At 34.4% G+C, this 26,423-nt stretch overlaps 1 protein-coding gene across 5 annotated transcripts; it reads right to left on the bottom strand.

Annotated features, from left to right (window-relative positions):
- Nucleotides 1-2,401: 2,401 nt before the first annotated feature.
- ODAM (odontogenic, ameloblast associated) lies at nucleotides 2,402-24,813 on the bottom strand. Of its 5 annotated transcripts, none has more exons than XM_033106428.1 (13): nucleotides 24,775-24,813; nucleotides 18,038-18,101; nucleotides 10,087-10,152; nucleotides 9,963-10,004; nucleotides 9,374-9,421; nucleotides 8,586-8,819; nucleotides 8,120-8,167; nucleotides 6,134-6,238; nucleotides 5,364-5,411; nucleotides 4,485-4,553; nucleotides 3,887-4,048; nucleotides 3,594-3,652; nucleotides 2,402-2,633 (listed from the first exon to the last, which is right to left on the bottom strand). In XM_033106428.1, the coding sequence occupies exons 3-12, from the start codon at nucleotides 10,135-10,137 to the stop codon at nucleotides 3,623-3,625; spliced, it is 837 nt and encodes a 278-aa protein (XP_032962319.1). In that variant the 5' UTR covers nucleotides 10,138-10,152; nucleotides 18,038-18,101; nucleotides 24,775-24,813; the 3' UTR covers nucleotides 2,402-2,633; nucleotides 3,594-3,622. The 5 variants fall into 5 exon arrangements, with proteins under 5 accessions (XP_032962319.1, XP_032962318.1, XP_032962320.1 ...); XM_033106427.1 differs by lacking the exon at nucleotides 24,775-24,813 and adding an exon at nucleotides 23,923-23,985; XM_033106429.1 differs by lacking the exon at nucleotides 18,038-18,101 and having other exon boundaries at nucleotides 24,775-24,804.
- Between the last annotated feature and the right edge of the window lie 1,610 nt (nucleotides 24,814-26,423).

The raw sequence follows: 26,423 nt of genomic DNA, 5'->3' as shown, positions 1-26,423 counted from the left end.
AGCACCAAGGACAAAACTGAAATATATAATTATACAAATAAGTAAAAAAGGAAAAGTCTTCATGAGATCAATATGATCCTCCAGTAGATCAACTATGATACTATATACAAATATTGACTAGCTTATCTATATAAAACACATCAAACTACACACTTAAAGTCTGCATCTAAAAATGCTACTAGAATGTCAGATGAGTGGTAGACTTGTTGGGGTTATCAGTCTGTGAGGGGTGTAAGTATCTAATCACTGTGTTGTTTTGTACACTTGAAAGTAATAATAAAAAATAAAATGTTACTAGATTATGATGATAGATTGGATATGCATGTAATGTTGGAGAGGAGGTCATATATGGATTCTATATTTCAGTTTTGAACTAATGCTGTTATAATCCATTTAGCTAGGAAGCACTCCATGTAGAAGTTTGACAGGGAAATTTTTGAATCTATATTGTGCATTATAGAATCTAAGCAAAGCTGATTTTAGAGAAATTATTTTATGTAGAATTATCTGGTCAACCCTGTTCAAAATTGAGCTCCTTTTCCTGCTTCATCTTTCTTTCACTGGCCTGGGGTAGGAATATTAGGATGCCAGACTTAAAACAAATAAACAAGCAAACAAAACCTAGTTCTTTGCATGTATTCTGGTGATATTTTCATAAACTGTACACTCTTGTCTTCCTAACTTTGGTAACAGAAATGATAGAGTTTAAAGCTTTTTTATAATATATTTTGAAAACAGAATGTCTCATTGATAGTAATTATAGTATTCAAGTTTTCACATAGTTGTTGCTCAAGAATACCTTACGACTTAACATCTTCCTGAAGTAGATTGGATCCTAAACAGAGATCAAGGAACTTATTTTTTAAGTTGTCACTAAATTGGATCTGCTAAAACTATTCAGAGTCAGAAGGTCCTGTTAATATTGCTGGGAATAAAGAAATAAATTCAGCATGCTTAGTTTAATATTAATGTTTTTATCAACATATTTATTCTTGAAGTAATTTCTCAATGTTTATTATTGCATTTTTTGTGTAGTGCTTATCCACTTCATGGTTTTATATGTTAATATTATATTCATATAATCCCAATGTTTCTGAAAGTATTTATTATTATAACCCCTAATATTACCAAACGTTTGATTTGATGCTTGGAGTTTTACAGTTTTCCCTGCAGTTCACTTCTCTTCGCTGTACCCTCGGACAGAATAGCTATGTTATACGCATATCTCACTTTAGTTTCTGACTAGCCCCTTTCTCTTCCTCCTTAAAGAGAAAAGTTGAATACTTGCTTTGTTCCAGAATATATTTGAAACACTCAGCATGAATTACCTCATGTAACTTTTCTCAATGACTGCGTGAACTCTTGGAATTTTGAGACACAATATTCCTAAGTGCAGAATACCTCCATTTTATTGGATAGCTTGGTATTTGACTTCTTATATTATGTCCAATATTAAGTGGTCAGTCAATTACATTCATTCAACTCACCAATTTAGGGGAAAATGATAAAGTATAAGATAAAGGTAGAATAGGTGATTAGTGGATTACTCTTTCATAGGGTAAGTAGCAAATTCCAGTCATAACATTATTAAATGTGAGGAAAATCTGTGCATTGTGATCAACTTTAAAGCCTAGAATACTAATCAAATTTGTTTGAAACCACATAATACATACTCATTCACTCGCTCACTCATTCAGTTTTCTTTTCATATATATACACTCACACACATCAACATACATCTACATACAAATATGGTAAAGTATATTGAAAATCAGTCTTCCAATTTTCTCAGACTTTCAGCTGAAGATTCACAGCTAAGAAAAGAAGTAAAAAGTACTTCCATAGTCACAAGTGAAAGAGGAAAAATTAACATTTTCTGAGTACTTTGTGTGAGCCAGGTATCTTACATGTGTTATTTCATGTAGTACTTCCAGAAATTCTAAAAGGTAGATATGGTTATCTCAATTCAGGATAAGTGACTTGCTGAAGGTTCAAAACCAAATTGAAAGTCAGATCTGGTGAAATCCAAAACCAATGCCCTATTATGTACACGATATTGCCTCCCCAGCATACATCTTCCTGGGGAATCTATCCTTTTGGGTGAGGACAGTCATCTCTCTGTGTAGCTGTGTCACACTGGGAACATGCACTTTATGATATCTGCTACCAAATAATTTTAATTCTAAGGAAGAGTGCATAAAAAGGAATCTAGCTGAATGGGTCTGGGGAAATAATGAGAGAATATGTCAAAGTTAGGTACATTTGTTCATCAGTCACAATCATCACACTCAGAAATCCAATGACATATCTTTATTCTCATCAATTATATCATTTTCCAGAACCATCTTTTATTAATGCAATTATCCAATTAATTCAGTGATACTAGTTTTATTCTCATTAGTGTTACTTTCTAGATAATGCAATGAATGATAGGGTGTTGGAAAAGAAATATAATTATATAAAGACAGGACTTATTAAGTGATTACATTATTTTTCTAGTGCAAAATTACTTATACCTTAAAAGAAATTCAGGAGAAAAGCCAAGATTTTTTATATATTTCAAAGAACTGTTATTAGCATCGAGGAAGCAAATAGCCTAAAATGATATCTGAGGCACCACCATGTCTTTGTCGCTGAAAAACAAGAGAACAACATTTTAGTACCATTAGACTGTGTAAAATTTCCTAGATATTTTCTAAATTGCTTAGTAAAGAAATGGAAAACTTTACTTTTTCTGGCATTAATGTCATGTAGAGTAAACGTCACACTATACTGAAATCCCATTAGTATTTATGATCTAATAATTTGAATTGTACAAAATGTTGCATTATAGGAGAGACTTTTCTAAAGAGGTACCAACACTATTCACTTCTGGTTGTATTTTCATAGACTTTTTTTTTTATCTGAAGAATGCTGAGTATTCATTTTCATAGAAGTTGGAATCAAAAGAGACTCATAGGCAGCAGGGAGGAGATTTCAATAAACTTTGCCTTTTAATTTCCCCTTCTGGCAAAATTATTTGTGTTTTAGTGTGTATTTTTTACTTCTTGGTGCCATGCTAGCCTATCCTTTCAAACACCCACTGGCCTAACACCCAACCGAGCCTATTGGTACAGGTAATTAAGGTTATGTTTGACATAAAAGTCATGGAATTTTAAATGTTCATGTGATTGTGCAATTGTTTTTATCACTTTGAGATTTTATTTTATCTCAATTTAATACAAATGTGTTGGCATTGCAACTTACAGTTTGCAATGTGAAACAATGATTTGGGAGAACTGACTCTGTATATAGTGTCTGTAGAATAGAATATCTTTTACATGGACCTAGTATATTTACTATTTGTGTTTTCAGAGTTTATACCAAGTTTATGGCATAGGCAGACATGATTCTCAAAAATTTATTTTGATTTTTAAAAAATTGCTGAAGTCCCATAAATATTATTAGCTTTGTAGGAATATATAAACACTAATTTTTTTTTCATTTTGATAAGGGATCTTCATTAGTTCCCCTGACAGTTTTTTTGTTTGTTTTTCTCTTTTAATTTAGGATATGTCGTGGTACTTAATGCATGCCTCTTGTCAAATACCTACCAAAAACTCTGAAAGATTAGGACAGCGTCTTATGGTTCCTTTAGGCTACCAGTCTTGGCCTATCGAGAAAAGGACATTCATAAGAAGCTCTTATTAAATTAAAATTAATTATATTCTGATTACTTGTCACTGAGCAATTATTGGCATCCCCATTCAAGGTTAAGATCATGTATTCTACTGTATCATTAACTTTCTCATTATTTCCATAACTAAGTCCTATAAATTAAGCACTAACTTTATATTTTCTATTAGACAATAATTTCTTACATAAAATGAATCTTTGATTACTCTACCTTCTCTTCCACGAGCTCTGGGGTAATAGTTGGGTCTATATCAGAAGCATAAATACTTGTTGTGCTGGGTTTTTGTGAAGTTGAAGGAATGAAAATTCCTCCACTGGCAGGCCTAAAGTTTATAATTTCTTTTTGCAAATATGGTATCACTCCTCCTGCTGGCTATAGAGAATGAGAAAGAAAATAAAGTAGTTACAGGTTCAAGCACAAGATCAAATTGGAAGAATATAAAGCAACAGGATTGAGATGCAGGGAAGCAAATGTATTTAAGAAGTAAATGCTTTAGTATTTTCTAGATTATAATCTATCCTTTAGAGAGACCATGCCTATGTACCCGGAGATGTGCGTGTGTCTCTTTCTACCTGATTTTAAATGAGTGTATCTAGGAGAGTATCTGACATATAGTAGTCCCTCAATAAATATTTGATGAACTGAGTGAATTAAATTCCACTGGCAAAAAATTACAGGGAGAAGATGTAAGACTCATTGATGGAATAATAATAATAAAGTTTTCATTAAAATGAACAATAGTGCAGGAAACTGGAGGTTGTCAGTCACTGATTTCTAGTACCTAGCAATGTGTGGTAAGGAATCTTACCATTGCTCCAGTTTCAGGAGCTGTGCCTATGAAGGTATCAAACGTTAGTTGTTGCTGTCCTGGTATAACCTGAAAAATTGGAAAGTTTTAAAAGTTTAAATCATTAATCTATAAAATATATTGTTTTGCACCCAAGACACTTAAACATTTCCCAACTTCTTAACCTACCTAGTTTCTTAAAAACAAAAAATAATCATTTACATTTAAGAAAGAGAAAAACAGCCATTGACTCAGGGAAACTGGCTGGACACAATAGCTCTGCTTGTGTTGTCCGGTGCTTGCCTGACATTCTTTGCTAGGCCGTGGACTTCCGTTGAACATTAACAGCCCTAAAGAACACCAACGTCAGACTAGGTCGACTGTAAACACAGTGAGGTGTGACAAAAGCAAGACCACTTTGTAATCTTGTCTAAAGCAAGATTACGGTGTAAGCCAGGAAAATACCAGACATCCTGGTATCCTGGCTAATCTGAGTAACTCTGGCTTCTTTACCAATCAGAGTATTGCCTTGCTCCATTGTTCTTACCTTTGAGATAAGAATCATTAAGTTACCCAATAATAGAACTACCCCTCCCCCACATCTTGAGAACATCCAATCCAGGGTGAACGTCACTCTTTGAACTCTCCCCAAAATTTCCTGACACAACCCCAGATCCTATAAGATGTAATTTCAATACCTTCCTATTAAGACACCCCACAGTTACTCATGGTGCGTGTTCTCCCTCATTGCAATGAGTGGATAAATCCAACTTTGTTCTCCTAGGGATCTGTTCTTGGTTTTGGGCTGAATGGCACTGATAGATTTATTAGGTTATACAGCAAGTAGTTACAAAGGTTTGTTGTTGTTTTTTTCTAATGGGAAAGTATGCATTTACTTACAGGTTCTGTTTGTTGCGGGATATATCCAAATTGAGTATAGAATGGTATCTGTCAGATTTTTGAAAACATGCATTAGAATTTCTATGATGATTTTTCTCATAATTTTGTGACAAATGGTTATATAAAATTATATATTATATCAAATGCTTTATTGAAAGCTCATATCTTCTTTTCTTTAGTTAAAGTTTATTGGGATGACAATGGTTAGTAAATTTACATAGGCTTCAGATGTACAATTCTGTAACACATCGTCTATATATCACATGTATGTTCACCACCCAGAGTCAGTTCTCCTTCCATCACCATATATTTTATCCCGTTTACCCTCATCAACCACCGCATCAACCCTTACCTTCTGGTAATCACTAAACTATTGTCTATGACTTTTTATTTCTTTGTCTTGTTCCTTTGTTGCTTTCTGTTTTATATCCCACATATCAGTGAAATCATATGGTTCTCAACTTTTTCTGTCTGACTTACAATGGGATACTATTCTGCCAGAAGAAAAGATGAAATGGTGCCTATTACAACAACATGGATGGATTTTGAGATTATTATGTTAAATGATTATATTCTTTTAAAATCCAGCCTAGAGGATTTCCAAATTAGTGATATGTTAGGAGAAAGCACTGCATCCTTTTATGACCAACCATTCAAACTGTTGAGTTTTTGCACTAAACATACACAGATATTTTCTCCTCTGAAAATTTACCTTCTCTTCTCTTTTCTTACATGGAACTAATCAGATTAAAATCAAACACTTGAAGTACCTGCTCCTCAAATTGCTGCTGTCCTGTTTGTGGAGGTGACTGTGTTACCGTTTGCTGAGGTTCTTCCCAGGGTAGGAGCATGTAAACCGGATAGTACTGAAGCATCTATTTGTAGACAGAAATGTTTGTAAGAGCTTCCTTTGAATCAGCATAGGCCTTTAAAAAAAAGTCTTCGAATGTCAATATTATTTTAAAGCTGATCCAGCAATTTTATGAACAAAAGAACGCATAAAGCAGTCCTTCCCAAACGTTAGAACAACATACATTGCATGTGATACTGAACTCTGTTTCAAGGTTGCTTGTCAAACACATTTAGGAAGTAGTGGGTTCAACTAAAAGAACACGCTTTTTAAAAAGGTCACCTTGGACTTCATATACAAATTTAAGACTTTATATACAAATTACTTTGCATGTATCTAAGAAGAGGACGGCCTATACAGCATTTCCTCTATATTTTTTGAGAGTCATTTTTCTGCATAACATAGTATTAGAAAATCTACCATAATGATTGGAATGTCAAGAATTAAATTGCCTTTAATAATTGACATTTTATTAAAACAATCTATATAGATTTTAGAATATTTTGAAAATATTCTACAAGGAACAAATAAAATCACTTGCAACTTCACCACCCACATTACCATGTATTGGCTTCCACTTATATCTGCGTGTCTATATATGCATATGTGTTTATAGAAGATGGAGATCATAGTACATACATAGTTTTGGATGCTGTTTTGTATCCAAGTATAATTAAATAAGAGACTATATTAGACATAAGAATTCAAAAAAAGCAGCAACTATGATTTGAGAAATACATTTTGTGCAGTGGTTCTTAATCTTGACTAAAAATCAAAATCACCTGTTGAGCATTTTAACAGATAATCATATTTGTGTTCTACTCGTGGTTTTGATTCATTAGGTGTGTGTAGGATCCAGGCACTTGACATTTTCAAAATTACTACGAGAGATTCTAACCCAAGCCATGGTGACGAGCCACTGGTTTAGTGGTTAAAGGGAGGGTGAAAACTTATGTTTTAACTCAGCTATTTACTTCAATTAGGACTGGGAATTTAATCTCATTAAGACTTAGTTTCCTGATCCTTAAGGTGAAGTAATTCCACATGTAAGGTGTCTAACTGTCTAAATACTATGGCATGCAATGAGATAATGTCTAGAAGTAATTTTTGTTTTTAGACAAAATTATATAATTATAATTACAGTAGAGTCAAGTGGTCTAACTTTTTATGAGTGATCGATACTCTGCTGGTGAATAATATAATTTATCTATATCCTTATTTCTTTGAACTCAGAATATTATAAAATTAATTAGCATAATCCTGAGAGGGTTTTCCATGTTATTTTAATGATTCTACTAGTTTACATTCAGGTTTTTAAGATTCTCCTATTTTATGAAAATAACCACCATTTGATTGTAATGTGGAATCAAACTGAAAATATACAGGAACCTGGAATGTTTTCAGCAGAATTTCATAACTATAGAATATTGTGGGCAAGTGTTTCTTGCATCATATCATATTTTATCTTGCATCTCTACATCATGTCATATTTTATCAATTCAATACATCTCCCTCTGAAAAACAATTTAGGGTTGGGCAAAGTCCGCCCCTGGTATTTCTCTTGAGTGTTTCCTAAATGCCTGCACTTTGGATGCAGAAAAGACATAATTTAGGGCTTAGTGAGCGCCTTTACTGCCAACACAGTAATGCTCTGGGAACTCAGGGGTCCTAGAGATTCACCTTAGGAGCCTTTCTTCAGGAGTTATTAGGTGAGCCTGACATTAATAAATGACAACAGCCCAGCAGTAGTAGCAGTATCCAGACAGTAATATCATTGTATGGGTTTTTATAGCCTTGCTATAGGAGTCAGAGCTACAGATATTAAAACAAAACAAAACAAACAAAAAAGCATTCAATGAGGTGTATGTACTATCTCTATAGGACTGATGATATCCTATTTATTTACCTGTGCTTGCTCTTGAGGCATTTTGAATGAGAACACATAGGGCATCGCCTGCCAAAAAAGGAATCATAAAAATGTTTTATTTGACTTTTTAATTTAAAATTCCAGAGCTGTTTTTCTTAGCCCTAACCCACATAAATCTATCATGTGTATTAGTAGACTTCTATGACAACAAAGGTCATCTATTGTACGTACCATCATTAATGCAAATTGTCTCTTTTTTAAAGGTGAAGTTTCCCTAATTATCTTTTCCAAGACATGTTTAACAATTTTGATTTGTGGCTATGATCCTACAATAGCTGATTTAAATGGTATTTTTTGTGTTAGAAATCAGAAGATACAGAAGTACTTCCAGTGGTAGTAGAAACCTATTGTGAGACAATTCTTGCTCAATAACTCCTACCTTATTTCAACAGTCAACGTGCATTGTCTCTCCTCTGAACAACGAAATGGAAGAGGCTCAACTTACGTGATTCAGGCCCTGTTGGGTCTGCGATAGTGTTTGAGGCTGTGAGGGGTCCAGTTGTCCCACCTGGGTTCCTTGGGCAAAACTGGCCTGTCCTGGGAAAGTCAACTGGTTTGGGAACAGTCTAGCAAACTGCTCTAGAGTTGATAAAGAGAATGGGGCGAGTCCCGGAATTTGAGCTTGTTGCTGCGGTTGCAGGATCCCAGAGAAAGGAGGGATCCATGAATTGAATGGGCCCTGGGAAGATACAAAAGAAAGAAAACATTTCTGTTTCATTTCAAAAATAATTGAAAATCAATCCTGAGCAGGAAAGAGGCAAATGTAAACAATTTCTATATTTTCATAGCCACATTACCAAAAAAGGACAGCATCTTGGCACATTATGAGCTATGTAAATAACGTGAACAATGCTCAACTCCCCATGGTTGTGAGGAATATGGGGCAGAATGAGGGGGATAAAGAGTACAGTTTCTGCAGTTGCCAGACTAGTTTCAAATCTTTTTTTAACCAGTAAGCTGAGTATGACTTCATGTACAATAATTAATTTAATTATCTCATAGCTGTGAGAATCTGTGCCTGGCATATACCATCGTCTCAATGAATAAGTTAATCAAATGTTTTTTTTTTCACTGTGGTCTCCAAACAAACGGTCATTAGAATATATGGGACAAGTTCATAACTTTAAAAATTGAGATTTCAAAAGTGACAAATGTTGGTTCTTATACAAAGTACCATAGTAAGAAATGGGCAGTAGAAAAACATTCTTAAAATAATTATTGTGGTAGAGGTACCTGAAGCCGTAGTGGCTGAAGCTGAGCATTATTAAGATTCAGCAGTAACTAAAAAAAGGAAGATAATATGAAAACAAGATTAATACACATGCTAAAATTAAGAACAGTGTTTACTACAAATACAGCACAAGTCAAAGCTGACGGATCATAGTTTCCTGTTAAAGGTGAGATATTTTCTCACTAAGCTTATACTAAATTGCAGTGATTAGAGGTTGGAATTTAACTACCTCTCTCCTGCTGTATATGAGATTGTACAACTTTAGCTCATTTCAGTGGTTTAGTTAGTCATTTTATGCTCTTAAACACCTATATACACCTGTATTAAGTGCTATTAGAATAAAAGATATGCAAGACACTGTCATTGCCTTTAAATAATTTACAATCAAACAAGGGAGGCAAATAATATTCTAGAAGTAATCCGGTATATAAGACAAAGGTGAACATTGAAAATGCCTTTGGATATAAGAGCTTTGAAGAACCAAGGAAACTTACTGTCTCTAACTAGGTTTTGAATTTTACCCCCCTCTGGATTTTTTAAAAAAGACAAACAAACAAAAAGGAGGAGATTGTTTTAAGTTTTTAAACTAACCTCATTGCTGTTGCTTGCAGATAAAAGGTGCTGTGGGATAAGCTAAAAAAAAAAAAAATTAGTAAAAGAAGGATTTGTTACAGGTTTTACACAATAATTTCAGTTGTACCATGAAATCACTTACCGGGGCTGACAGTGTGGCTCCCAGTAGCCCCAAAAGAATTATAGTTTTCATTTTCAGATGAAGTTTCTAGAAAATAAATTGTGAGATTTAGCTTTAAAAAGACCATGTAAAATCATGATAATAAAAATTAGCTGGTATTGTTCAATCAGAAGAGTAGTTGAATGAAATTTAGAGTATTTGCTTATATATTAGTATTTAAAATAAAAAGGTATATTTATAAATAGCTATAAGAAAAATTATTCTTTTCTCCCAGAGCATCTGCTTATAAAAACCAAAATTGTTTGCTTGTGATTTTATCTTGACTAAATGACTCTTTTGGTGGCATATGATGTAGTTGAATGAGTTATGAACAAGATGGCCTCCTCCCTTGTACTGTTTTACGCTGAAGCGTATTAGTCCTTCTGATCATGGGAGGCCCATGACTAGATCCTTATGAAGAAATCAATTTTAATGTCTACTTAATGTAGTAGTAAAAATACTTCAATAAAGATCTGACAATAGAAGTTCAATACCAGATAATTTTCATTTAAAAGTCTAGTAACATTAAAATATATTAAAATGAAGAAACTGAGTCATTATTTTTCTAATTTAGGGAAAAAGTTTATAAAATTAAGCTGCAAAATTGATTTATACTGCAACCCATGGAAGTATATTATCTCTTGTCCTCCAAATGTAAAAACCCTGCCCTACTTCAAATCACTGACCTATATAAGCAGTTAGGGTGACCTTGGTAGTCTATCCTGTAGAGTTGACTGATTTTTGATTCACACTAATATGAAAGCAAAGATTTAATATCTTACCTCACTCTTTTGCCTATGCAGAGATAGCTAGACCCACGCAAGGTCTATGTTCTTTTTGTCTTTCCGCTCTGCTGCTTAGAACATCTCTTATATTTTAAAACCCATCTTTGAAAAAAAGGACCAATCATTGTTCAAAAAGACCAGTGATTCAGTGGGTTTCAGACAATGGCTTAGCTAATAACCCCTTTCCTAATCATCTAGGTGGTATATGGATTCCCACACTTTTAGTAATGTCATTAAATTACCCTCTGAGAAATGTTTCCCTGTGATCATTCCTGGTTTCTGCTTTGGTTATGATTAAATCTGCTAGAATAATTTCATCCTACATCCTTAAAATAGATACCTAATAGAGTAACTTTAAAAGTCTTTATTAAGTTCAAAGATCAATGGGGATTTTAAAGAATAAAACATGGAATTATTAGACATAAAGCATAGGTCTAAAAGACAAGAATTGAAAACCTAATTATGGGCAGTAAAAATTCTTTGGTTCTTCAATGCTTGCCTGAGTAAATGTGAGCTAATTTCTCTTAGGTTCGACCTTGAAAACATCAGTAAATCTTCCATCTATGGAATGAAATCCTAAAAACAATTACTAAATCTCTATGTGTCTATGACATGTATGTCCCCATGTGATCATGCTGCTTGGGATAAGTAATTTAATAAATACAAAGCATGATGGCCTACATTTTTAAAAATAGTGGTAAGTGAATGTTTTGCATTTAAATGTTTTTCTTTTGCTAGCGATGATTTTAATATTCAAAATACAGCTAGTATTCTTATCTCTACATCAGTGTTACTTAAATTTTCTTCATAAAGTGAGTTTTATGTTTACTTGTCTTGTTTTTTTTTTCCACTTGTCAATATTAACAACATGTTAATATCAATCCCACTTTGATAGCCCAGGATCATAAATGTGATAATGTATTACCAATTAATTTCCATTGTGGAAGACTTCTTTGGCAAATTTAATCTTAAACAACTAATTGTGGCCTTATCAGACAGGAAAACAAAGTTACTGCCTTTAAATGAATTTGTTTTTTTCAGTAGGATGACATGCTTCTTAGAACTTGAATGGCTCATTAATACTGAAATGACATTAGCATTTTTTTAAATCTAGCCTAAAAAACCAGAAGGACAAAAAAAGTTAGTTAAAATAACAAAACCCTTTTCTAAAGAAGGAAAGCTACTAGTAAGATATTATATCTATTACAAAGGAACTTTCCCAAGATTTTGACTGTTATCGTTTTTAGATTAGCTAAATAGACCACCCTGGATGTTGATGGCAGATTTCAGTAGAGCTGGGTGGTTAGTGTAATCAATCGTAGCCTGAAAAATCCAGTAGATTGATTGAGTGGGTAAACAAGGTAGATGGTGCTATGTTGCCTATTGATATATATTTATAATTAATAACCTTGGTCTATTCTGAATATTACCAAATTAAATTTAGTACACCATAAACTCTCACTCTCCTGAGATTTTCCATTGCATTGTACAAGGTCTTAGACAGTTAGTCCCACTCTTAGCCAAAAAGTAGTCAGGGCCAAGTACTGAAAAAGTTAGGACTGTATTACAGAGCCAAAATATAGTCAATGTAAGAATATCCTGGTGATGAATAGTTTCACCTAGCTACATTCCTCATATTCGAAGGTAGTTAGATAAGAGATTTCTGTCATTGCTTTTTGTTTTTGTTTTTATTTTCTGTTACTTGAATAATCTAAACAAAAGTGGTTCAAACTCTGTGGTTATAAACAAGAGAAAGTGGAAAAGAACAGGCTATACTTTCCTATCTAATAACTTCTAACTTCCTCTGTCCTTGGAGGCAAAGTTATCTCTTGGTAGGAGGAGAAGTGGCAAGGGGCCCTAGTTTAATTCTTATCACATTATAGTATGGATATTGTCTTTGTATTTCTTCCATTTATGTATGTTGAACGTATTCATTTTTCTATCCCACGTGAGTCACCCCGTAGGTACTCCTACTGGGAAATTAAATAAATGGGTTCCTTTATTCAGGGGAGAAAAAAGGTGACACAGATCCAGAGCAATGTCAGTCTATATGGATTAAGGTGCGGAAACCTTAAATTGAGGCACCTTAAGGTGAGGAAATCCGGAACCAGATATTGTTACTGTGACTTCATTATTTTGTTTTAGTTCAATTACCAGAACACCAGACCCCCTTTATTCACCTAAAAGTACAAGAACACATATCAATGCCAAGTACATATGACTGTGGGATTGTGTACTATTTTAATTATCGTGATCTTAATTCTGTTCCAATAACATAAATGATGAAGAGGAAACAGGTGGCTTATAAGGGCTTATAAGTTAGCCCTTTCAAAACATCTGATTCTTTTCCCCTTCAACTAACCTGAAAAATCAATTACAAGGTTTACAGAGAACCATTGGGAAGTGGACCAATATTCTGTGAAGCAAGAGAATAGATTTGAATTTTAGCTCACCTTATAACAAAAAATTATTTTCTTACATATGAGTTTTAATTTTCCAGGAACTTTTATTTACATATCAAGGTAGGCGGGATACATATATCACCTCCACATTTCAATGAGGAAGGTGAGGTACAGAAGGCTTAGTTCATTCATTCATTCATAACAACAATATTAGTGTGCAGCTTCTATGGTCCACGTCCTTGCTAGGCATTGAGAACTTAGTGTTAATGAAAGAGATGTGGTTTCTGCCTTCATGGAAATTACTGTTTTTTGCCACTGTTAAAAAAGTAACAGAATTGCGGCTACTATGCAGATTTTGATTACTAATCACATAGTTTTTATAAAGCACTAAGCTACCTAACCAGAGAGGAGAGAGACATAGCACAATTTCAAATAGAAATAACAAATAGAAATAATAAATTATAAAAATGAGTGTTTTTGTATGTTGCCGGAGTTTAATAATGAATCTCAAATCAATAAAGGTAATAGGTTTTGTGACTTTAACAATTACTTTATTAGTTACTTGTGCAGTAAATAAAGAGAATAAGCAAGTTCTCAATAAAATCTCTTCTGTTACATAAAGCATTTACTTTTAACTTCTATGAGGCTCTACTAAAGTGTCCCATTCTATTTAGTGATGTACATCACTGGACATCAATCATCACATGTCCACTATAACAATACATCCTAACTTAACGGCTCTAGCTTGATTATATGAGTGTAAATTTATTAAATATTTGTATGTATGTGCATGTGCATTATGATTATAAAGTATACTTTTTAGGAGTAGTTTGTTCAGGAATAGAGGTATTAAGAAAAATAAAGTGAGACATACCTCTTCCTTTCACAAAAGGAGCCATGAGTTTCAGAGTAATTGAGAGAGGCTGGCCCACAAAACTAAACTTGGGCTACAGGCTATCAAATGCCTATGATTTCCTGAAGTGTGGCCTCCAGAGCATTCAATGAGAAGCACATCCTCTCAAGTACAACCCATCTTGGTCTGGGCATAATCAGCATCCACCTTCTCTGAAAAATCATTTCTTTTGTTCCCTTTCCTGAAATGGTTTCTTTTTCTACTGAACCTTTATAGTATTTATTTGTGTGCTTTGTTCTTTGTGAATTTCAGACCTGCCACTTTTATGAGCCTTGTGTCTGTTTCTTCTTTTTGGGTCTGAAATCAGCGTTCGGCCCAAACATGGTTTCTGTATTATAACCTCTCGGAAACAAACTCATTTTAATCAAAATCTTATAGTTCTAGTAACTTAATTTAAGGTTAATATCTTTGGTTGATTTCTGGCTTTCTCCTTCTCAGACATCTAGCCAAGCTCATGCTGTGGTCGTGGGAATTTCTGGTGAAGGTGCCAGTCAAGGGCAGTAGTACCCCAGGCTAGTCAGCCTTAGTTCCCTCAGAGTTCTGTTGATTCCTTTTTTTTCCTTCATTTTATTACATTAAAAGTTTATAATCTTAACAAGATTTTATGTTGTCTGATAGTAATGGCGTTCTAGTGCTCAAATTTCTTTTTCTATTTTGTCCTCTTTTCTTCTTCCCCTCTTTCTTTCTCCTTGCCTTCTTCTCATCTATTCATTTACTTTTTCTCCCTTATCTGTTCCTCCTTTTTTTCCTTCTACCTAACCTGGTTTCCAAAGCCCTCAATGATCCCATCTTTGCTTTACTCTCCCACTTCACTGCTTTTCACTCAGGTCCTTGTTCATTAAACTCCAACCAAGTTAGCTTGCCTTCAGAGTTTTGAACATGTTGAATTTCTTCCTGCCTTGAGGGCTTTGTACTTGCTGTTCTCCATGCCTGGAATGTTCTCTCTCTGATCACTGAGGGCTGGGGTTGACACCTGCTTGTCATTCAGTTTAGGAATCACACCACAAAAGGACCCAGACTACCCAATCTAGAACAGAAACTTCTATCAATCACCCTATGTAGATTTTCTGCAAAACTTGTGTTACTGTCTCAAAATTGATATGATTGTTTACGCAGCTATTTTTTACTTTATCATTATGTTTTTTTACCTTCCACCATGAGAATATAACTTCATTAGTGCAGAACCTTTGTTTTGTTCACTTCTTTATCCCCAGTGCCTGGTTCATAATCGGCACTCAAATATTTGTTGAACAATTGCATGACGATTTTTCTGACATGGAAATTTCAAACACACATTTTTACATAATGAGATTAAATGTTACAACCCTAACAAATATTTAAAGTCATTGAAGTGTTTGATGATAAGATATTGTACTGTTTGAAATAATTACTCTTTCTAGAAATTCACTCTGTCATATAGATGTATCATAAATTCATCAAAACTGTTAATGCAATGTTGTTTATATTCCAAAAATGTCATACACCTAATCTGATTTAAATACTTCTATATGATAGAATCTGTTACCTCATTTCTGGTGAACTAACTTACATGACAAATTTGGTAGGAAGGAGTGGTCACTTATAATTATCTGTTTCTCTATTTGTAATGTCTTAATCCACACCTTAGCAATTTTAGAAACGTCTACTTTTCTTTTCTGCTTACTATTTGAACAGTGGAAAAAATAACAGTTTTTTTTTTTTTTTTTTGCTTAGAAAATAAAGATGAGTATCAAATCTGATTGTTGAGTCAAGGACAGAAATGGAAGCTAGATTGGTAGACAAAAGATTAGAAGTAGGAAAACATCTAATCAGTATGAAGTTTATGAAAAAGAATACTATCAACTGGAATGGTATACTGAAGGCCATTCAATACAATAAGCTCAGATTATTTAGACACAGATGAGTTAAAAAGAGCTTATAAACATTAGTTTGTCATCTTGCTCCACTTTGGGAAATATTCTGTCTAAATGACCAGTGTTGGTCAGTTGATCACCCATATTCACATCACCCTGTCCTCTGGAGTTGGTAAGGGGAAAAAGAGTCATCTTTACTTTCTAACCTTGTCAGAATTTTGCATCAGTCTCTGTAGTAGATGTTCTGACTCTCCAACCAGAGCTCCATTCAGAAATGAAGGATTAACTCCCCAGCTGCTGGGAGTGGTACTAGCAGACAGTCTTTTCAGGATTTGCCTCACCTGACTCCTCCAGGGACATTCTCCTTCTGCAGGACGATGAACACCCTCTAACTCATTCACTAAATGCCAGGCCTCTCACCATCTCAGCTCCAGAATTTCTCATGGGTTGACTGAAGACTTTGTAGACAACACATACAGCAGCTTGACTTCCCATTTTGCCTGTTCCTGCATCCTTCTCCTCCATACCATGGTGTTAATTCCAAGGGCCCTTAACAAATTTTCTGCACATTAATCCCCACCTCAGTTGGCTGCCTGGGGATCTCAACCTGAGATAGTCACCAAGGCTTCAGTTATGAAAATATTATCTCTGAATGTCATGTTATAAAGATTTGATCATAGTTCGTCAGGTGTTAATTATTTCTTATCAGTTAGGTAGCTCTGAATCACTATAGAGAATAGATTATTTCTGAGAAACAACCTCTAACTTGCTACTTTCATTTATGGAATTGTGAATGGCTATCTCTTTGCCTTAGACCATAATCTAATTCCAACTAAGCTTCTCATTAGACTTGTTATTATATATTCTAGGAATTAGATGTATATTGAATAAGATCCAATATTATTTGACATGATGGGCATAAAATGCTTAGATAGAAAAACCATAAGGCCCTACGTAGAGTCAATGGTAAGAGATTTTTGCTGGTTATTCTTTTTGTAGAATGCTTTATAAAACTTGCCCTCTACCACGTCATTTCAAAGCATTTCTGGCCAAGTTTCAGAGAGTGAGAGAGAGAACGGAGACCTCACCAGAGTAAGAAGTACCTGGCAGCTTTGCAGAGCATACGCCAGAAAGTTTAGCACTGCATGCATTTGTGGAATACTAAGGAGCAAGATAAACCAGGTTTATGGAAATTTAATTTCCAAAAACCATCACAGAACCTCACAGTTTATTGCATTCATTTGTTAACAGTTTTTAATTCATCTTCATATCAAGTAAGGGCTGTATAGGATCGACATTGAAAGCATGGACTCTGTAGTCATTTTGCCTGGCTCTAACCCTAACTGCCAGCGGCAAGTTCTTGAATTGTGGGTAAGTTTTAAACCTCTCTAAGGCTCAGTTTACCTTTCTGTAATGGGGATAACTTCATAGGATTGTTGATATAATTAATGCCCTGGGCATATAAAAAGTACTTGGTGTTAGTTACGTGAAACATTAGACTATGGCATCTTGAGTATCTCAGGAAATGGCACAAGAATGGAACCAAGTATTTATTAGTTGAAGGAATGAGAAAATGAAGCATAATACACAGAAATACCTATTCTTACAAAGATCATCATGGTAAATTGAATGGCATTTGGTGCAGAACAAAAGTGAAAAACAAAGAACTAGTATGATATTAGAAATAGAAAGTCCACAGATGACTTGGGTGGAGATAGGCCCCTGAACCAAAACTAAATGAGGATATGTGTAATCAACCAATTAGTTCTTTAATTAAAAATATTCTTGAAAATTTCCAAAATATTAATTTCTACATTTTATTAAGGAGAATGCACTTGCTTCCACCAACCCCTCTGTAATAACCTTAAGAAACTCATTCTGACGTGAGGAAATATAACCAGTATTATTGTTCCAGTCTCCAGCTTAAGTGCCCTCAGCTTACATTACCAACCATGAAGGTCACCTAATAACAGTACTTACTGTTCTGGTGACTTTTCAATGAAGGAAGTTTGATTTTCTCTATTCCTTTTCCAAGGTCTTCCACCTGCATAAACAATCACTTATAGCATCAGAAGCCAAGAACTAAGAAAGCAGTGTCACAGAGAACTTCCTTCATTAGGACTGCTTTAAAAAATATAGCAACTGTGGAAACATGTTGTGTCTTCATAAAGAATCTGCATTGTTGGATATTTTAAATTCAATAGCCAGAAACGTTTATAAATTACCGGTCAATTTTGTTTTGTCAAATAAGAATTTCACACTATTTTTGGTAAATAGTAATATTACTTACAAAGAGTTCTTTCCTTCTGAATTTAAATTCATGATTACGTTGAATACATCATCAAATTTCTAAATGTATGTGTTATTATCTTCCAGATCATATTCTTGCTCTTGTATTCTTTATTTTTCCATATATAGATGTGTAAACAAAACATGTAAACTTTTATTTGCAAACTTCTGTAGAGCACCACATTCGGCACCTATTTCTAAATGATGATGTTAATTAGAAAAAAAAATTGCTTACTAACATGGGGATTGTACAAAATATTATAGTGAGTGCCTAATTTACATAAATCAAGTCAATTGGGTTAATCCTTGCACAACCTTTAGAGGTTTAGATATTGATATTCTCATTTTATAGGTTAATAGCACAGATCATTGATTCAGAAATATTCCCAACGGTATGTAGTTAATGAGTTCTAGGGCCAGGATCTGAACCAATGTTTGTACAACTCCAAAATGCTTTTCTTAACAACCATACTATACTTAAATACACAATTTATTATAGACCTATTGCATTACTGTAATTTTTGCATTTTCATACATGCACAAATGTTTAAAAAATCCTGCTTAGTGAATTGAAGGGTGTTTTGGCATGAGCCTAATGGATATAAACCTACATTTCTACAAATGCATTTTTCTTTTTTCATATACTATTGTAGAATCCATATATAGAAGCTGAAGAAATTTAACCTTCATTGATAATTTATTATTAAAATATCCCTTTCTGTTGTCCTATCTGTTTTACATTAATGAGGAAAAGATCAATTTCTCATGCTGTCAATTATGGGCAAAAAGTTTTTAAAAAATAGTATCTTGAGATAAATTAATTAAAAATTCTACAAAGTAAGTTCTAACCCTGAAGGGATGAAAGGATGAAAATGTATTACTGAGAATGATTCACGAAATTGGCAACTAATCTCTATAAAGGAGACTAAAGTAGTTCATGAGTAAACATTGTGTAATGATTTGCAAAATGTCCGAGGGTGGGTTATCTGTCTAAGCCCAGACTTTGACTAAGTATTAGGTTGGGTTGAAGTGACTCTCTTAAAAACAGTTTGTGGGAAGTTATTTTGAAGCAACATGGCCTGTTTTGTTGCAAGGATAGCAGAACTAACCACTTGGGCACTCTTTCTTTAGTTATTAGTCATCCTGATTTTCTGTAGAAGATAAAATTTACTGAGCAGTGAAGTATGCTCATGGGGTTTTCTTGTTGTTGAGAAAAAGTAATTGCATGTTCTTGGGGCCTTCACACAAATTCTAAGCCCAGGATATCACTGAAAGCTGGAATTAGCAAGTGAAAGCTCTATTCCAAGTAGAAATTTTGAAGACACTTTTAATACTTCCATATAAAAATATGCTTGTAAAGAATACATAATGATTTTATGTTGGGTGGTAGAATGAAGTTCCTAGTTCTGTATTGCATAGGTACTTCAGAGAACTGACGTAGATTCAATGGTTAGATGAGACTTTAGATAAAAATCCTGTTGGCACAAATGGATACAATTCGAGACAAGAAAGGAATAATTGTGAAAGCCGGACCTGAGGCTAAATGTGTTCATTTAGGAGAATATGTTTTTAAAATCCCTAGAAGTTCCATGGCGATATTAAGAAATTCTTGGTAGAAATTCCTAGAAAACAAGAGCATTGCTTTTTTCTTTTAAATGTCAAAAGTACCAAAAAATTCAGGGACATATTCTACCCAATGACATGTGTCAGCTGGGGTAGGTGAGATGGTAATACAATTTCTGAATGTTTAACCACCATGAAATACCAGGTCCAACGTAGGCCCTTGACTTTGGCAAAAACATTAGCAGTTTGTGAAGTACAACTTCAGCAAAATTTGAGAGTCCCAAACTATCACCTGTATAAGTGATAAAGCCTGAAGTTTATAACTTATCAATGCTCTTTGGATTAAAAACTGTGTGAAGAGAAGACCTCTAATAAAACACAGGGTATGGTGATTTATTAGAATATCAACTTGCATAATTGCATGAGTATGATAAATTTATTTACTATCTATTACATTTATTACATAAATGACATTGTTGATAGCTTGGCTTTATCATAAAAACATCTTGAGTTCGAATTTCATTTCAGGCATTTACCATCTGTCTAACTTCTCTGAACCTCTTTTCTTCTCTGTAAAATGGGAAAAATTTTACTTATCTCCAGGGTGTCTACAGAAAGTAAATGCTACTATATGACAAGATGCATTGCTCACCATCATAGTGATTCTTAAGAAATCATTTTAGGGGAAACTTGACACACCTGATTTCCAGGGAGAAGTCTCTAAGAGACAAAGGTAGATTTAAAAAGCCTCCCAAACTGATTTACATATATGTGACCCTTCACTTCAATTTAAATTAAAGAAAGGTTACTTAGAAAAAAAATGTTAGTTTTTTCTGTAAAGAAAAAAAAGTTACTGCCCATATGCTTATCCCTTGTTGTCCTACATATTTCTTTCAAATCTTCCCTAGTTTATTGATGATAGTTTAATATTCATGATGTACTCTTTTTGCTAATTTTGTTATCACCTATTAAAATGCGGATCATCTATTCCTTCAACCAAATATCAATGATCCAAAGATATTGCACTCAAAGCACTTAATAGTCTAATATATGAGACTTACTATAAGCAAATGAGTGTGATACCATTTGATGAGGATAGAATAGAGGTAGGGGCATGGTATGTGTGGATCAGGGATGGAGTGAGCTGATAAAACTTTATAGGCAAAGAAAACATGTGCTAGGTGATAAAACAAGAGCAGGGATTCACCAGGCATACATAGGTGGAATTAAAATTTCAAGCAAATTGTACATCATATGCACAGGCCTGGGATATTACATAGCTTGATAATCGGGGCCATAAACACTGATTTAAGATAATTGAAATATAGGATACTGTGAGCGATTGATGGGAGATGAGGTATGGCAGGTACTCAGAAGCCACATCATAGAGGGCTTTCTAAGACAAATAAATGTGCTTGGATTCTATCCTGTTGGCAGCTGGCATCCATCAACTAAGCGAGGAATACATGTGTTAGTCATCAGTAATGTCTAACAAATATTTCCATTTCTCCTCCTGGTCATATGTAAAGTTCTACTTTCCAGTCCTTGAACTTAGTGACTACTTTGGCGCGTTAAATATGAATGAGAAATAGTATGTGTCACTTCTGGCTGGAAGCTTTCAGATAATTCACCCACACTCTCTCTTTTGGCTGTGGCCATTGGCAATGTCCCAGAGAGTAGCTTTTCCATCGACATGAATTCCTTCCACTTGGATCCCTCAGTGAGCACGACATGGAGCAGACCTTCAAATGGACCCACAGTGAATATGTAGTATAAGGAAGAAATAAATCTTATAGTTTAAAGCCACTGAGATTTTGGAGTCAGTTTCTGCAGAATTATTTAGCTTGTCCTTATTATTACCCAGTCACATTATTACTTTGCCATGATACTTTCTTATTAAAATGCAGATGACTCAAATGTATTTTTCCCATAATGCTACTAATGCTTTTTTCTAAAATTTTTCCATCCATATTGTTTTCCAGTGGGAGACAGTAAACTGCATTGGCATAACACCATTCTAGCTTTGTGATGTATTTCCTATGTGACTTCAAGTGAGCTACCTAAACTTTCCAAGCCCTCATTTTCTGATCTGTAAAATAAGACTTGTAATATCTGCTTTGTGGGCTATTGTGAGAATTAAGACACATTCTAGGAAGTACTTTATTGTAGTCTGATATATAATGGATACTCATTAAATAGAAGTTGTAACCATCATTATTATTAACGTTGCAAATATTTCCACTTAATTCATTTCAACACCTAGCACTCAATTTTCATAACAGGTAATCAGTTCAGTGTCCAGTCACAGCCTTCCTTTGAATTTCAAGTCCTGTAACTGTCATTGATGTATCAGCACATTTTTTGAGCTCCTCTGATCTAATGATAGCCTTGATGCTATCGGTTCTTTATGATTTCTAATTACAATTTCACTCTTGAAACATCACCAACTACTTGAGGGTTCCCATTCACAAATATATATATATATATTTCCCATTCACAAATATATATATATATATATATATATCCTCAGTGTCCATGAGCTATGTATAGAACCAGTCAACATTACAAACTGTATGACTCTGTGTATAAATGGGGTGATGATAGAATAAATATCATTAGATTGTCTTGATAAGAATAAGCTACAGGTAACAGGCCAAGAGATCTCTAAATGAAATAATGCTCAAGCACGATGTGTGTATGAGTGTGTGTGTGTGTGTGTGTGAGTGTGTGTGTGTGTTTACGTGAGCAAGAGAGAGAAAATATATTGTTGGTGATGTGGTATTGTTGAAAGATTAAGTGTTTCTTCCTATCCTGCTTGTTTTTGGAAAATTGTTAACATAGAATTAGTAAAATGTAAAGATTAATGTAATACAAAGTCAGAGACTTGAACACATGAGTCTTACCAGTTCCCGGTGAATCTGATTACCTTTGGGTGTTTTACCTAAATTAGTCTGTAGTTAACTACGGGAGCTAAAATTTTATCTTAAGTGACAGTCACAACTGATTGTATGTAGTTTCTTAGGATGTTGCCCTAAGATAGATTTTAAGGTTAAATCAATTGGTAACCCCTTCAGTGGCACATGATGGGTCCCATGACATGATAAAACTGCCTGTCAGCCATAAAGGTTAGGCGGTTACCAACACATGCAGGATCAGCTTGTGCATCACCACATGGGGGCGCTCTCTTCATCAGATATATATTTTTTTAGTGTTTTGTTTTTCCTTTAGTGTAATTCTTTTTTGCTAATAGAAAATATAAACTGTAATTTACCATGCTACGTTAAAAATTTTCGAAACACACTGGATCCATGCCATACAAAAGACATTCCAAATAACTGAAAGGCTACAGATACTAGGGCTAAGGGACAAATTAAATGGATGGATTTGTGGTTATGGTGCTCACTGGTAATCATAAATGTGGATGCATACCTGGTACTTTGTAAGTAAAATATGGAGGTGTAAAAATAAAAGTATTCAAATTGCTTCTGTCAGAACAGCGCTATAACTGTTGAAACCTAATTATGAGATCAAATGTGTGATGTACAGGTGCCATTTGTTTGGTTCTTACTATTTATTTAGTAATGCCAATACATAGGACCATATGAAAGCAAGGCAACATAGTGGTATCTCTGCATTGAGAATCAGTTAAAACCTACCGATGATGTTTTTTAATGTGGCAAGCTTTCAGGATGCTAAATGCTAGAAGAAATTCAGTGCCAGCTCAGAAGCTTACAAATTAATCCCTCAAGCCCCATGTCAACATTAGGAGGTATATTCAGCTTCTGTAAGAATTCCACTTAGAAGGGCATAGACTAAGGTCATTTATGGCAATAAAGGACAAAGTCACCTGAAGCATATATACCAGGAATTAAAGTTTAGTACAAGGAAAATAAATATGATGACAGAAATCAATAAAGACATTTACAGACAAGAACAGAGACACGTTGTTTGCCAGCCAGAGAAAAGCCAAAGGAAACAAAGGCACAAGGAAATGTCAATAGAACTGAACTCACCCCCAATTAAGCCAGTGGCTTGTTCAAAGTGTCTCGTGGACAATGATGATATTTGGTTCTCTAAAGTTTAAATGGAAAGACCAGAGGCCAGTCACCTGTGTACACACTTAAAGGCATGATTAAACAGTATTCTTGTCAGTTGTTTATGTGGTTTGGCAATTTCAAGGGCCAGATTTTTTTTTTTAATCCGAGTTCTGCTTATCACCCGCTCACTGATGCCAGAACTCTACCCCAAACAGTGCAATTTGATTTTTATTAGAATTTTTTGAACTCCATTCAAATGCAGGCTTTTTTAGAGTTTTCAGCTCTGTTTAAATGCTTAAACATTTACCTACTGAATAAGTGCTGAGGACTTAGAATCTCGGAAGGTTAGAAATGGAAGTGCAGGTTACCCTCAGACAGGAGAAGTAGCTGGAAAAGCTGACTTATATTAAGGTATCTTTGAGAGACGAGTTTTAGCTAAGAATAGAATAGGAAGAGAATGACCATATATTGGGGTAAAGAGGAACAAGTTTATGAGTCTGGGGGCACTGAAGATATTTGCCCATTTTATAATTATGCCTGAAGGTGGTATCATTAAAAATTGTCCTTTGTGTATTGTCATTTTCTTGACTCCTCAGATTCCTGCAGTTAAAGAATAGCTCTCCAGGGATAAGCAAAATGTCATTCTAAATTAGACAAATATATGCTAAGTATTCATATTACTGTGTCTAGATTTGTAATTTGAGATGTCTGGAGGGTCTGTAGGTAATCTCAGGGAAACAATTGAGATAATTCAATGTCTGGGAAATTGATTTCTGCATACGTCGGACAATTAAGTTCGTGAACTCATCCTACAAAAATGCTACATACCTCATTGCTGAATATCACTGTGGTCACCTTTGAAGTACTCCCCTTGGGAAGCTATGCACCGACGCCAGCACCTAGTCAATCCTTCAAAGCAATTTTGGAACTCTTTTTCTGGAATGGCCATCAGAGCTGTCTTCGTATTACCCTTGATGTCCTGAATATCATCAAAACGTCTTCCTTTCAATATTTCCTTTACCTTCGGGTAAAGAAAGAAGTCATTGGGGGTCAGATCAGGTGAGTAGGGAGGGAGTTCCAATACAGTTATTTCTTTACTGGCTCAAAACTCCCTCACAAACAGTGCCGTGTGAGCTGGTGCATTGTCGTGATGCAAGAGCCATGAATTGTTGGCTAAAAGTTCAGGTTGTCTAACTTTGTCACGTAGCCTTTTCATCATTTCCAAGTAGTAAACTTTGTTAACCATCCTGTTGGTACAAATTCATAATGACTAATCCCTCTGATATCAAAAAAGGTTAGCAACGACGTTGCAACAAGTTCGTGAACTTAATTGTCAGAGCTTGTATGAAGGACTGAGATCATTTGGTCTTCATAAAATAGGACTACTGAGTACCATAAATATTTAAAATTATATCACACAAAGTTTAAGTGGTGGTTTGTACCTCTTCCCCATATCACTCTCTTTCAGACTTTCAGGGCTTCAAGTCTGAAAGCTGGTTTTAAGATTTTTCTAGAGTAGCCATTGGAGGCTTTGTTTTGTTTCTTCAGGAGGAATTTGTGATAGAAATAAAGCTTAGAGTGAGGCTGCAGAAATTGAAATTAGATAATACAAAGAACTTTTAATGTGAAAATTCCTTTGTACCTATGAGAACTCAAATCAATTGAAAAGAGATGGATTTGCAGATATTATATTTGAATCCCTTCATGTGCATCATTCTGCTTTTCTGTTGCGTTTGTCAGAGTGAGTCAACTCCTTTCCATAATGATGATTTTAGCCACAATTATGACCTACCACTCACAGTCTTTCCTCTGTGCTTTGCTATCAGGCACCATTCAGATACCTACAGGAAGACTTTCACCTAATTTTACTGTAGTTCCTCCCCCACCATTGTGTCACTTCTACTATGAGTTTATTTTCTCTCTCCAATCTGCCCTAAACATTTCTATAGCTATAATACTAGCACATATAGTCCTGCCATTTTTTTGTATATCAGCTTATGTTATGATTTCCTACTGTCTAAAACTACGCAATAAACTCTTAGAGGTGATACCTTTTTAGTCTCTGTATATTATATATTTGATGGGTAGCATATGTTCAATCATCATCTGATGAATAGTTGATTAAGTAAAACTTTTGATTGTCTTATTATGTAAAATGACATTCAAAACAGATATTTTTGTTATTGTTTTTCAACTTTTCTAGACTTTACTTCCAGGAATTCAACTGTCAACTGTAAAATGATCGAGCCCAGGAGGAATGCTCAATATATACTTGAAAATCTGTCATAGCTTTATCTCCAGTTTTCAATACTCACATAATGTTTTGTTCTGCTTCTTTGTCTACCTGACATTTCTAATTGGATGGTCTTCTGTCACATTTAGCATTTCAAAACTGACATAACCAAATTGTCTTCTTTATTTATTTTTTCCCTCTTAATAAAAGAAACCAAAACTCCACATAACAAACAATAATTGGT

Source organism: Rhinolophus ferrumequinum, chromosome 5 (genome assembly GCF_004115265.2).
Source record: "Rhinolophus ferrumequinum isolate MPI-CBG mRhiFer1 chromosome 5, mRhiFer1_v1.p, whole genome shotgun sequence".
NCBI classification, from domain to species: Eukaryota; Metazoa; Chordata; class Mammalia; order Chiroptera; family Rhinolophidae; genus Rhinolophus; species Rhinolophus ferrumequinum.
Note: the sequence above shows the minus strand (reverse complement) of the source record. Positions and strands in the feature narration are given on the sequence as shown.

Bases quoted from the DNA above. Each gene is read 5' to 3' on its own strand.
- ODAM (XM_033106428.1), bottom strand. From the start codon at position 10,137: ATGAAAACTATAATTCTTTTGGGGCTACTGGGAGCCACACTGTCAGCC. The intron at 9,422-9,962 runs GTTAGTTTAAAA...TCCTTTTTTTAG, and splicing joins CTGCAAGCAACAGCAATGAG to TTACTGCTGAATCTTAATAA. The intron at 6,239-8,119 runs GTAAATAAATAG...GTCTACAAATAG, and splicing joins TGCCTCAAGAGCAAGCACAG to ATGCTTCAGTACTATCCGGT.